Source organism: Anneissia japonica, unplaced genomic scaffold (assembly GCF_011630105.1).
Source record: "Anneissia japonica isolate Jap-2015-1 unplaced genomic scaffold, ASM1163010v1 scaffold87_len186233_cov173, whole genome shotgun sequence".
Classification (NCBI taxonomy): Eukaryota; Metazoa; Echinodermata; class Crinoidea; order Comatulida; family Comatulidae; genus Anneissia; species Anneissia japonica.
Window position 1 is genome coordinate 65,262 of NW_022745088.1, and position 12,717 is coordinate 77,978.

Genomic DNA, 12,717 nt, shown 5'->3' on the forward strand with positions numbered 1-12,717 from the left:
GCTTTAGCATAATGCGCTATATAAGCCAAAATTATTATTATTATTATTGTTATTGTCCGAGATCTTTTTTTTTTCATTCTAGGTTCTCCCCATTTCTTGTTAGCACGATATCTAAAAATTGGCACGAGATTCAAACATGCACGCTTCAACAAACATTTAGCTCGGCATTGAATAGCCACAATAAGGTTTTCAAAGTGCGCAGTTATGCGTGACGTCATCTACGCGCAATCTTGTGTTTTTACATTATCGATCATATCAGCCTAACATTTCGAAATCGTATTAAGTGAGCATTAACTTCAAGTCAATGTTAAATGTAATTTACCCTAATTTTACGCGTGTGCGTCAAACTTTTAAAATGCTCGAAATCACATTTAGATTAAATTAGAGCACGTTTCAGGCCATTTTGAGCATTTCAAAATTTTTTGAAATTTACTACTACCCGTGCGCATTTTTACGCGTGCAGCATGTATGGAAGCTAGAAATTAATTTTTTTGTCACATTTTGGGTTTTTGACATTGTTTTGACAAGTTTCCAATCTTTTCAATCACTCTATGGCCAATAACAATGCTGTACGCACGCATCAAATATAGTGATCTTTGTGCGCATTTGTGCCGATATACAGTGAAATTTTGCTAAAATCAGGCCTAATTTTAAACAGTTACAGATCTTTAGGATGAAAGGTGACCCCCAATTTTTATTAATACATATTCTAAAAGCACATGAGTTATAGATATGATTTTATATATCATAATACTTGATCGGACATTGTGACGTCACCATATTGCCATCCTGAATTAAAAAAAACTGAATTTTTATATGATAAATACTATGAATGATTGAGCAATCACCTAACTCACAATGGCCGATCAGACATTGTGACGTCATCATATTGCCATCTGAATTCAACAAACTGAATTTTATCGATGACGTCATTTTTAAAAATGCGCATTTGCGCGTATCTCGCTTATTCTTGGTCGATCGTCTTCCAATTTTGAGTATGTTATAGCTCAAGCAATTTTCTTTCATTATGTGACTTCTTTTTACATTTTGATGACATCATCATGGTCAAAATAAAGGTTTTTGATGACCCCCTCATCCTTCTTTTCCATCATAATGCGTGCGTAAAATTTGGAATGTGCTTAATATCATGCCTATTTTCAATCAGTTATAGCTCCTTAGGATGAAAGGTGACCCCCAATTTTTATTACACATTCTAAAAGCACATGAGTTGTAGATATGATTTTATATATATCATAATAGCTGATCGGATATTGTGACGTCACCATATTGCCATCTAAATTCAAAAAACATAATTTTTATATATGGTAAATACTATGAATGAATAATTACTCCTTCACCAACAGGCCGTTTGTCAATGAAAGTTGATACATATATATTTCATATCAGCAGACAACAGTGACATTAAGATGCGCACATGCATCATGACGTGCGCGTACGCATGAGTAAATCTTTTAAAATGCTCCAAATTCTATTTTAACAAACTAAATTAGTGTATTTTGTCATTTTCAGCATTTAAACATTGGTCAATCCGCACCGCGCACACTTCCTCGTGGGCCAAAGTGGGGCGGATCACCTAACTCGTCCTCAGTGATAAGTTCAAATCTAGTTTACATATTTATTCCATAACAAATTATAAAATTACAAATATTAATTTATAAGACATAAAGAAAATACAAGTAGTCAAAAACAAAACCTTTTGAAATATTTATACGATGCGTCGGGGCTAGGTCCCTGCAGCAGCAGCAGTGCAGCACTAAGCGATTTACCTACAACAAATAAGGAACACATATGGATACAAATATAGTCCTTAACCAGCCTAACTCTCAATATAAGGGTTTTTTAAGAAGACAAGCGACCAGACTCCAATTAAACCAGGCGCTGGCTAGGTTTAGACCGGAGTCTTCAGCAAAAGAAGCAGGAACAGTACCTCTCAGCCAACCGCTCAGCTCGCAGAGGTGAAACTAATTTTGAAAACAATGTGTGTACTTACAGCCCATGAAACAGTCCTTGGAATAGCACTTGTCAACACTACACACTCACTGCTCACATCTTTGGTGTTATCTAATAGAAAGAAACATCCTCAAAATAGAGCTCTATATATTGATAATAACATCACTTCAGGAGATGATGATGATCATAATAACAGCAATGAATAAAATAATTCTTGCATAGTTGCCAACTTTTCCCCCAAATAATCTGTGAGTGCCACTGGTTGAGGGTGAGGCCTGCTTGAAGCTCTGTCAACCAGGGCATTTTCACTACTGATTTGATTGATCTTGGACACTAAATTAAGTCAAGTGTATGTATGTAAACAATTGTTACATTCATTTAAATTTGACCAAAGTATAGTATCGTAAACTTAGGATGAGTACCCGACAGTTGCTTGGTGTAAAATTAAAACATTTTTAACACACTCATTTTTTTCATGAATCACGCTACAGTACTTTCATGTGGAAACGGATTAACAAAAAAACAAACTATACGCGGTGTATTACTGGGTAATAAAAACACAGCGATGGCAGCGGGCGTTAGGGATGTCGTTTGTTTAAGATTCCAACGTCGAGCGTACTGGGCTTGCACTATATTTAGCCTTTTTACTCTTTACTACACTGTAAACACTACAGACAAATGGCAAATGATTTATTTATTGCATATTACTGTATATGTCGTTTGCAAATTATTATTTATTAGTTTAAAAATCTTGATCCGTGACTAACATATAAATCCGTGAGTTTTTGTTCATCCATAATAAAACTGGCAAATGATAAATTATCTGTGAGTCTCACGGTCAATCAGTATAAGTTGGCAACTATGTGCTTGGCATGAATGTATTTATTGCGCTAGTTTTAAATTTCCTTGGAAACATGGCCTAGTACATTATATTCAGTTTCTACTAGTACTCAATGTTCTCAACTAATTATTCTAACTTCCACATCAATAAACTTGAATATCCAATATGCCTCCTACCTGTACTTAAAACCTGCAGTGAGGAATCAAGGAAGCTCTCGGCAAATACAACAGAACCTAGCAGTTGGCCTGGATATTCTAGACTGGGAATGTCATATATGCACAGGCTGATCTGAAATCAATGTATAGGTTTAATTTAATATTTGGAAAAATATACAACACTGTATTATGGATAAAGAAATGACAATAGTGGAAATACTTTGTGGTAGTATCTCTTGCCAACATCCCCCCACTTTTCAGGGGCGGACCAGGGTTCAAATTTAGGAGGGGGTAAAAATGTTTCCAAAAAAAACCCAAAAAAGAAAGGGGGTGGGGGGTCTGAAAATTGTTATCCTAGATGGTGGGTAATGAGCATTCCCGATTTCTGAGTTGACTTTTAAGTCATTAAAAGTTTAAGTTTTCCCTCTCTTGAAATATGATTCAATGAATCCCAACTAATTTCCCCACTGTAACAAAAAAAATTTCAGCTCACAGGCTCTGAAAAGGTATGTGTAGATTTTTTTTTCCCCAAAGGGGGAGGGGAAGGAGGGATCAGGACCCACTGAGCCCCTCCAGATCCGCCACTGCTTTTATCATTATTATTGTTATAAATTTTAGAAAAACGCCCTACAATTTATTAGAAAATCAGCTTCTGCACTTGACAGACTTTTTTGATCGTTTTTCCAAATTCCTGATTTCCTGTCTCGATACTGGAGTATTAATTGTGAAGCCTTCTACTGTATGATGCTTCTAAAGTTTCACAAAGAAGCAACAACACAACTTTTAAAGAGATAAATATATTATTTTCCGCAAACATGTTTCGTTGTCTTGGCCGGACAACATTTAAATTCTATGACCACATAAAATCACTGTTTATTTTAGAAATTTCCATACTTACAGTTTTTCCATATGAAATGCTACAGCCATCTTCTAAATTAACTTTATTCCCAAACTTATCCAAAGCAATGATACCAAACTCCACATGATTACTGCAAACAGATTTTGTATTCACTCTCTATCAATCAATCTTTCTTTATTGAAACTTTGAGTTGAATTAACATATTCTTCAATAGTATAAAAAATATTAAACAAAAAGTGACCGTACAAACATCAAGAATAAATCACCTTAGACAAATACAAGATAAAGCGGGGAAAAGAACCATTAAAACAAATGAAAGTTAATTACTAAATTAATTGTAAAACTATAATAAATAACTATCATACAAACATCACTAATTTAAGTTAATTATTCAATTTATTGCACAATTTTGACATTAAGAATCAATAACTGTAATTAGAAATAACCATCATACAAACATCACAAATTTTAAAGTTAATTATTTAATTTATTGCATAATTTAGACATTAAGAATCAATTAAAAACAAAATACAAGGGTAAAAAAGACATGTACAACTATTAATAAATTAAATTGAGTTAATTATTATTAATTTAAAGGTTCAGCAATACATGTTTAAAATATTAGGATAAAAGAAAATTCATCGTCTATCAGGGCCAGCTATAGTAAAACTACCAGGAATCTACCTGGGGCCTTCTATGGGGAGGTCGATGCTAGGGCCCACCCGACCTCCAGTGATGACCGCTGTGATGGTATACAAGGACCACAGACTGGATCACCATTCATAAGTTAATCCATGATGATTTATAATGAATTGTTTAGATCTATTGGTACGCATGAGTGGTATGGAAAATGCTTTATTGTATCTACGTTGTATTTGTGTTCTATTGGTGGTGGAAGAAGGTTGTTCAGTCGGTGCTCATTGGATTTAAGTTTAGCAAAATACCGCCTACTCATCTCCAGCAGTCGGTCCTGAAGGCTAGGCAGGTCCAGAGAGATTGTGTGTCTCCATAGTAGACTCCAGGAAATATGCAGGACAGAGCCAGTTTTTGTATTTTTTCTAATAGTACAATGTCAATTTCACAATAATTACACCTACTGCTGTACATTACTGTATTACAATCATTTATCATGTCATATACATTGTTTATTACATTTTATATTATCATTTATTATTTAATAGTTCATATCTGACAACGCAAAATATTTAATTTACAAATTTTAAAAATGTTAATATATGGATGCTGTCACAAGTGATATCTATTTTAGTTTATTAGCAGGTATTTTCTTTGAACCGCTAACCTTACTTTTACACACAGCAGCCAGTCTTCAGTCTAATATGGTAATAAGGTAAGTATTCTTTTTGTGTGAGTTACTGATTGGCTGAATGAGAAATGAATATAAATAAGGTAATGCAAATGAGTGCAGAGATGCAAATGAGTTAAGGTTAGTAGTGTGAAGCACTGATTGGATGGGAGTGCATGAACAGGGACGTAGCCAGGATTTTGAAAGGGGGGAGCCGTTATGCGAATTACGTATGACCCCAGCGGGGTCAAGGGGACGAATCCCCCTGTGAAGTAGCGCACTCTGAACGTTCTTAGAACTGTTTGAGATGATAAAGTGAAAATTGCAATAGACACATTATAAAATAAGTGCTAAAATAATTATATAATAAATCAACAGTGGAAGATCCAGGAATTTGAAAGAGGGGTGAACCAGGGAGGAACTTTCACAGACCGAGGAACCAGCCACCTCAGCTCCATGCCTACACTATACCAGCCTGCAGACGTTGCGGGTGAGATAAGAACAATTTGTTTGCCTGTTATTTTATAATGATAATAATGATAAAACTGTAGATCTGAATGTATGCCAATGAACATCCAGTGAACGGCTATGATCCAATAACAATAATAATAATAATAATTCAATGAGACTAATTAAAAATAATTTGCGTTCTGTTATGACAAATGCTCATTTAGATAGCCTCATGATGGTTGGAATACATCGTGATAGGTGAAGCAACCTCGACCATGACAACGTGGTTGACATATTTCATGCAAAATTTCCAAAATATAGAATTTCACTTTCAAGAATGAGGATTTGAAATAAATTAGATGGTTACATTGCATACTCTTTGTTTCTCGCTTTATTCAAAATGTTTTGGTTTTGGAAGCTGATGTCAACATTAGAAAGCATAGCCTACATGAAGTGTTATAGTAACTTGATGCCTATCAAATATGTAATAAAAATTCGCCATAATTCATCAAATATCCGTGGCCCTAGGCGGCCCCCTGGCCCCTAGCCAAGTGAGACTCGATTCGCTCCACTAGGCCCCCCCGTCGGGGCCTTTACCCCCTCCATCGGACAGGTCCTGGCGCCACCCCTGTAGGGAAAGCCATATGCAATATGGTAACATTATTAGAAGAATTACCGAATTAAATCAGTTTATTTTCACTTTTTGTAAGACAGTGTCAGTTCAGTTTAGTGCTGAAGTAGTATTTGTTCAGACAAATTACAATGTTCGTATGAGCCTCATGCGCAAGATTGTAAAATATACTCACTTGTTGGACAGAAAAGGGAAGTGATCAAGTTTATTTTGCACTGCATTTTCCATCAGTTTCTGCAAACATGACTGTTTACACTGAAAATTAAATAAAGGAACACATGAGCTGCTATCAATAAGCAATTAGTAGAACTCCGCAGAGTACACTATAGGAAAAATTATTATATGAAGGTTAGATTTAATGCTTGAAAAAATTTTCTGAGGGCCTGCAAGGCCCGAAAGAAATTTTTTAATGCATTAAATCTTACCTAAGTATAATAATTTTCCTTTAGTGTACGATGCATGCTCTAATTGCTTTATAAGTTAATCACCGTCTTTTAATTTTAGTGTTTGATAACCAACTAGTGTAGCAGTCATCGGTTGCTATAGTGATATGATCAGTATACTGTGTGCGTATTTACATTTAGCTGTGTGTATGTTGATCTGTGCTCCTGAGTATGTATGTATTAACTACACATCAGCAGTACATAACAATACGAATACCGTACGATGAATAACTATCGTAATTGTGTTAGAAAGAACTTGTTTGTAATGCAATTTTTCTTGTACACGCATAAGTTAGGCACTGTGTACAAATGTGCGACAAAAATGTACCGTATTGACACGCAATGGCAATACTTGTTTATGCATAGGTTAAGTATTGTTCGTACCGTATTGTCCCGCAGTGTCACATACAACATGCATAATTCCTGCTGTCTTCCCGCATTGCCCCGACAACTTCGCGCAAGCGTAAATTCGTCGTGGCAATTTTTCGTCAGGCTTTGTCCAGCTTGGCAGCACACTATACATATAGCGTAGGTTTTTTTTCGACTTGCTATGAACGATTCAACATGCTGAATCCCAGAGACAGTGTTATTGCAGAACAGAGAAGGTGTCTATCTGGCAACTGCGGACTAATACTATTTGAAGAGCAGGGGAAAAGGTAGAAAGAGGAAGAGCATTCTTAATTGACACGCACCGTCGGCAGTGTTCGTGCCGAGTTTGCGCAGTACACGCATGGTTCACACATATGGCACGAACATTGACACCTGCCAAATTTTTGAACATTTTAAAATTCTCTCTACGACATGGTGCGCATCCCCGCACACCTCATACTCCTCACGCTCGTTCCCAAAGACTTTAATCATTGGCACGCACTTCGGCGTGCCAGTGCGGAAACGAAAATCGTGCAAGTGTCAGGGTGGCATTGCTGACCTTTTTGGTCGGTGCATGCAGACAGGTAAAAATCGTGCAATGATTTCATAACTAGGCTAGGCTACAGCTTAGTAAGAGGAGGCCTACATCCAAATCTGTTCCTGGAGTCTTTAAAATAGGTCTAGAATATTCCTATTAAACTTTCAGTTTGTTTTGTTTATGAGGGTCCATTGATTCAATGAATTCTTTATTTGTTCATACTTAATATTGAATTCGGGTCCTCATTAAGCTTGTTTTACGAAAGTAATTTTTGGAGAAGAAAAAATGAGGAATTTTTTTTTTTGCACATGAACCTAAAAAAAATCAAGCCAAGTGTCCACTAATTGAAAAATTATTGGACGGCATAGTTTAGAGAGATTTCTGGTCCAGTAATGATTTCTAATGTTTTTACGTCTGTCCATCAAAGGCTGTATATTTACATACCTGCCAAAATTTGAATATCAAAAATAGGGACGCTATTCATTGGTGACAAGGAATTGTAAGAATTAAGATGGCAATTATCCTAATTCCTGTACAGTTGCTTAAAAAAAAACAAGAGTTACTTAATTTCAAGTGTACTAAGTAGTTACCTCACAACCAACACAAATATTTAAGTTACATTTTAATCAGTAGGCCTACAGTTCACCATGAAGGGCACGGAGGGTTGCCAAAGTGCGAGTCAGCGAGTTGTCCAGCGAGGCATGCAATTTATGCGAGCCATGAAGGTAAATCTTGCGGGACGTGTACCAACAGTGCGAGTCATGCGAGGCACAAAAAGTCTACGCTAATAAACACTTGTGCAATTTATAAAATAATTACAATAATGATAATAAAACTATTTTAACATATTTTTTTGACTATGACTATGTCATAGGCTATGTAATATTCATTTCACTCACACTGCCCATTCGCCCCATGCATGGACGGAGGACCTTGTTTAATTTACACAAAATAAACATAACTAGCAAAGACAATTAAAAAACATGAAACCAAACACAATTAAAAGATTAAACGTCATAATTAAAAATTCATAAAAGACTAATAATAATTAATTTACGGGCCAACATCCTGTCTGTGATCCATCATGTTTTAAATAACAATTAATAATTTCAAGCATTTCTTCAAATACCGTAAATGCCCTGCTTTGAACAAACGTCCCTCGATTAACGCCCACCCACCCCCCAACCTTCCAAAAATAAAGGCCATTAGGAATAAAGTCTTAGGGCGTTTTATTTTTCTTTGAACTGTCTCTAGTAACTATGGACGGATGAAATGAAAGCAACTTCATTTTCAACATTGAATTAATTATCAATGTTTTACCTTAGTAGAATTAAATTAACTGCTAAATAGAGATTTACAAGCCATACAAAAACACTTTTTAACATCAATGTGGACTACAATTACCAGTAAATCAAAAACCACCTGAACAATAATGCTTCTGGGTGCTGGGTATATTATAATTATTGTATTATTATATAAATTTTTCTTAATTATCTGACTGTAAATGCCAAATAATATAAAAACAAAGGCATGATTCATTCAGGGTGTGGTGAAATGATGGAAGAGGATGATGGAGCTATGTGTGGCAAATTTTTAGGGAGTCTGTACAGTAGTTCAGTGATCTGGCCCGCCAAGAGAGGAAAGTGTAACAGGGGAAAGGGTGAGTGTGGGCCCTCAGTTACGAGCGCGCCGCGTGAGAAAAATTGCGCCGAGGTGCAAACACTTTTTTGAGGGGCCCTGTCAATCTGGGGGGAGGGCATTATTAGGGGACCCATGCCATTATTGAGGGCCCATGATAGTAAATAATATTTTTTTTTTTAAATATGGAAAACAAAATGCTACCTACAACTTTTATGGGCGCCTGGTAAGCTTCGGCCCCAGGAATCTTCCCCCTGCCACCCTCTTGGTGGCCGGTTGTAGTTATGGTAATCCTCAAAATTATAGAATAACCAGGGGTGGATTTAGGGGGGAGGGGCCTGCGACGCCCTCCCCCTTATATCACAAACATTTTTTTTTTCTTTGAGATAATTAAATGGATACTCAATTCCATAGAAAGGTTGATTCTATGTCACATCGCCCAATGCATAGCTACAAAGACAGTTTTAGCGCAGATGCACCAGCATGGAAACTTTCGTGCTATCAATCACTCTCTATCGAGGTCAGCAGGTATGTGCTGTCAGACAACCCCATGCACAGTGACCACAGTACACTGATATGTGTGCACATCTCCTTCAGTAGGCTTACTCTTTTAATAAAGTACAGTTTTTGTGTAGACTTTTTTTTACTTCGTTATTGTTTTCAAGTACAGTACCTGGTTTAATCATCATTGTGTAATTTACAAGATATAGGCCCTACTGTATGAAATTGTATAATCTTGTTGTCTCTAATTGACATGAAACAAAGTAGGCCTACATAAACCTAGGGCCTAGGCCTATTTCCAGTGGCGGATTTAGGGAGGTGGGTGTAAGGGGCGTACACCCCCCTATTTTTTTGCAAAAAAAAGAGAAAAAAAAAGAAAAAAAGAAAAGACAAAATTACACCCACAGTGTTTAAGTCTTCTTTTCCTACCAAAAACACACGAGGAGAGTGCTATTCATAAATCCACTTGGTGAGAAATAGAATACTTGTAATTTACTCAATGATAATATACAGTAGCGGATTTTGTTGTTTGACGACTTTTTTTAACGGATTTTGGATATTAGTTTTCCTTCTTGCTGTTTTGTGATTTTTATGCTCGATGTTGCTGAGAAACTTCATCATGTTTTCTAGAAGTGAAATTTCTCTTTTGAAATGGTGTACATTTATGAGCCTTTGCATGTTGTCAAAGATTATGTTTGAGATGTTCGTGGAAGAGGCACTAAAACCCACAGCTGTGAGTTTATGAATTATTATTAATTTAATGACACATTTCATAGTTGCATATTGCAGGTACCCTGTATATTAAAATTTCTTTTAAAAGACATACACCTATTTATTTTTTTATTTATTTGTTACTGAAAACTACCATACTAGATAGTCAAAATCAACTCAATACAACCTCATATTCCTCAAATGTGCTGGACCCTAACCAACCAAATGTTGCAACCCCAACCAAATTTGCTGGACCCTGCCGGGGGCCCTAGACGGCCCCCCTGGCCCCAGCCTAAGGCTGCTCGCATCCCTCGCAGATTGCGCCCCCCCCCCTTTTCTGGCAGGCTGGATCCGCCCCTGATAATCCATACTATTTTAGTATTCTATTCAATTATTATTTTTTTTATTAATCTATCATGATAAGTCTAAGAACAATAACATCAATTGTTATCGAACGTGATTTAACATGCAGGTGGGTACGATTCGTCTTTCAGAATTCAAACCCCCCTCTTCGTCGGGCGCCCTCTCCTGTTGGTTTCGAGGTTGGTGAGGCCTTGTTGCGACTCCTAATATTAGACTCAGCTAGGGATATGATCGGGCCGGGTTGATTTAAGTCACTTTTTGATTGAAGGAAATGGTTTGATTTTAGTATTAGGCTACTGCATGAGAAGGTCATATGAACATCATAATTTATATTAGAATATTGTCACTGTCACTTTTGCGGATCCAAAAAACATGCGAAGCGCTTTTCTGCCGCGTCCATATTTTTTATATTTTTATTAATGTAATGCACTATATATTAATGTACTTCTCCAGTGAAGGCAAAACCTGCATACCGTCAACATCGTCCTCCTCCTCCTGCAACATGAACATAGCCAATCACAATGCTTCAATTATACCACGGTGGAATATTCCCCTAGAAAATTACGAAAGTAATTAACTGCCTGTTTATGTAATAATAAATAAATAAATAAAATAGTAAGTTAATAAAAATAATTACAGATAAAAAAAAAATATTAAAAATGTATGGGTCACATGGCTCGCATGACTTGCACATGACTCGCTGGCTCGCACTTTTTCACGACCAAGGGCAAGGCATGTTACTTGGGCTGATCTCATTGGAGTCATAACGTCAATATTTATTCAAATGCAGGGGTGGCGCCAGGATTTGCAAGACGGGGGGGGGGAAACGGGGAAAGGCATGGTAACCTGACGAGGGGGTCAGATTTCCCTGACGAAAGCTAAGTGGGCGTGGTCGAGCTTCGATTAAAAGGTTTCGAAAGTAGTCCTGGGGGAGGGGGCATGACGAAATTTTTTACAATTTAAGGGTTCCAAATTAGGCTCATTTATTCGATTTTAGAGTCTACAAATATGTAGAAAATACATATAATTTTTTTTTCTCCCCAACGAATTGTGCTTTTTCTCCCCGACAGGGGAAGGGGGAAGAAGCTCTCCTCGACGGGCGACCCTACCCCCGCCCCAGCTGGGGCCACCCCTGTTCAAATAACACTTGGGCCTAATAATCTCTGTTCAACATTTCCAGCTTGTGTGTCATAAAGCACTTTAAGTTTTTGTTGTCATGCTTGCTCGAAGCTTAGTCTTGTTTTTTCAACAATAGAGAAAACTCTCACAGTCACTACTGCTATAAAATATTACCATAGTTCCCCGGGTAGAACACCACCCCGACTTTACGCCCAACTTCGCATACAAAAATATCCCCGGGTGTAAAGTCCCAGGGTCTGAGGATTGGGTAAGTCGGCCTAGGTCGGTAAATTTAACAAATGCTCAAAAAATAAAGGAATTGTCTCCAAATTCTGCCAACTTGAAACTCTTAAAATTGCTTACAACAGACATTGATCGCCATAAATTGGAATACAAAGCCCATTCTTGTAAATTATTTTGTTGTTTACTGTCACTAAAAATAAGCAGCTCGCTAACTGTGGCTAAACTGCGGTCCGTCCCTGAAAAACCTGCCCAGTGGGCTTGTCAGGAAAAATTTGGTCCGGTGCAAAAATCGGTCCGGCGGACCGATTTTGGCCTCATAATTTCTTGCCAAATGTAGTCCGCATAGGCCAAAATAAGTCCGCTGAAATTACTTTGCTGCATAGCACACTTGGAAATCTTACATCCGCAATAGATTTTGGCAGAAAGAACAAATCCTAAGCTTTTACAGACGTTCATATGCTTATGCTAGCCAATCACAATAATGTCCCTAGCTGAAGCCTGAATTTGCCTACATCACCCTATATACAGGTAAGAGATCGTCATGTAAAATCGGCATGTACAGTATTTGGGTTTAGTTGATAG

The 12,717-nt window shown here is 37.0% G+C and overlaps 1 protein-coding gene across 1 annotated transcript in view; it reads right to left on the reverse strand.

The window, feature by feature from the left end:
* The window catches only part of LOC117119925 (uncharacterized protein C20orf194-like), a gene marked incomplete at its 5' end in the record, with an annotated part of 127,503 nt that overhangs the window by 62,432 nt on the left and 52,354 nt on the right, over window positions 1-12,717 (reverse strand). Inside the window, 4 exon segments of the mRNA XM_033264906.1 lie at window positions 2,012-2,082; window positions 2,989-3,100; window positions 3,866-3,956; window positions 6,386-6,465. Coding sequence (XP_033120797.1) covers window positions 2,012-2,082; window positions 2,989-3,100; window positions 3,866-3,956; window positions 6,386-6,465 — 354 coding nt within the window.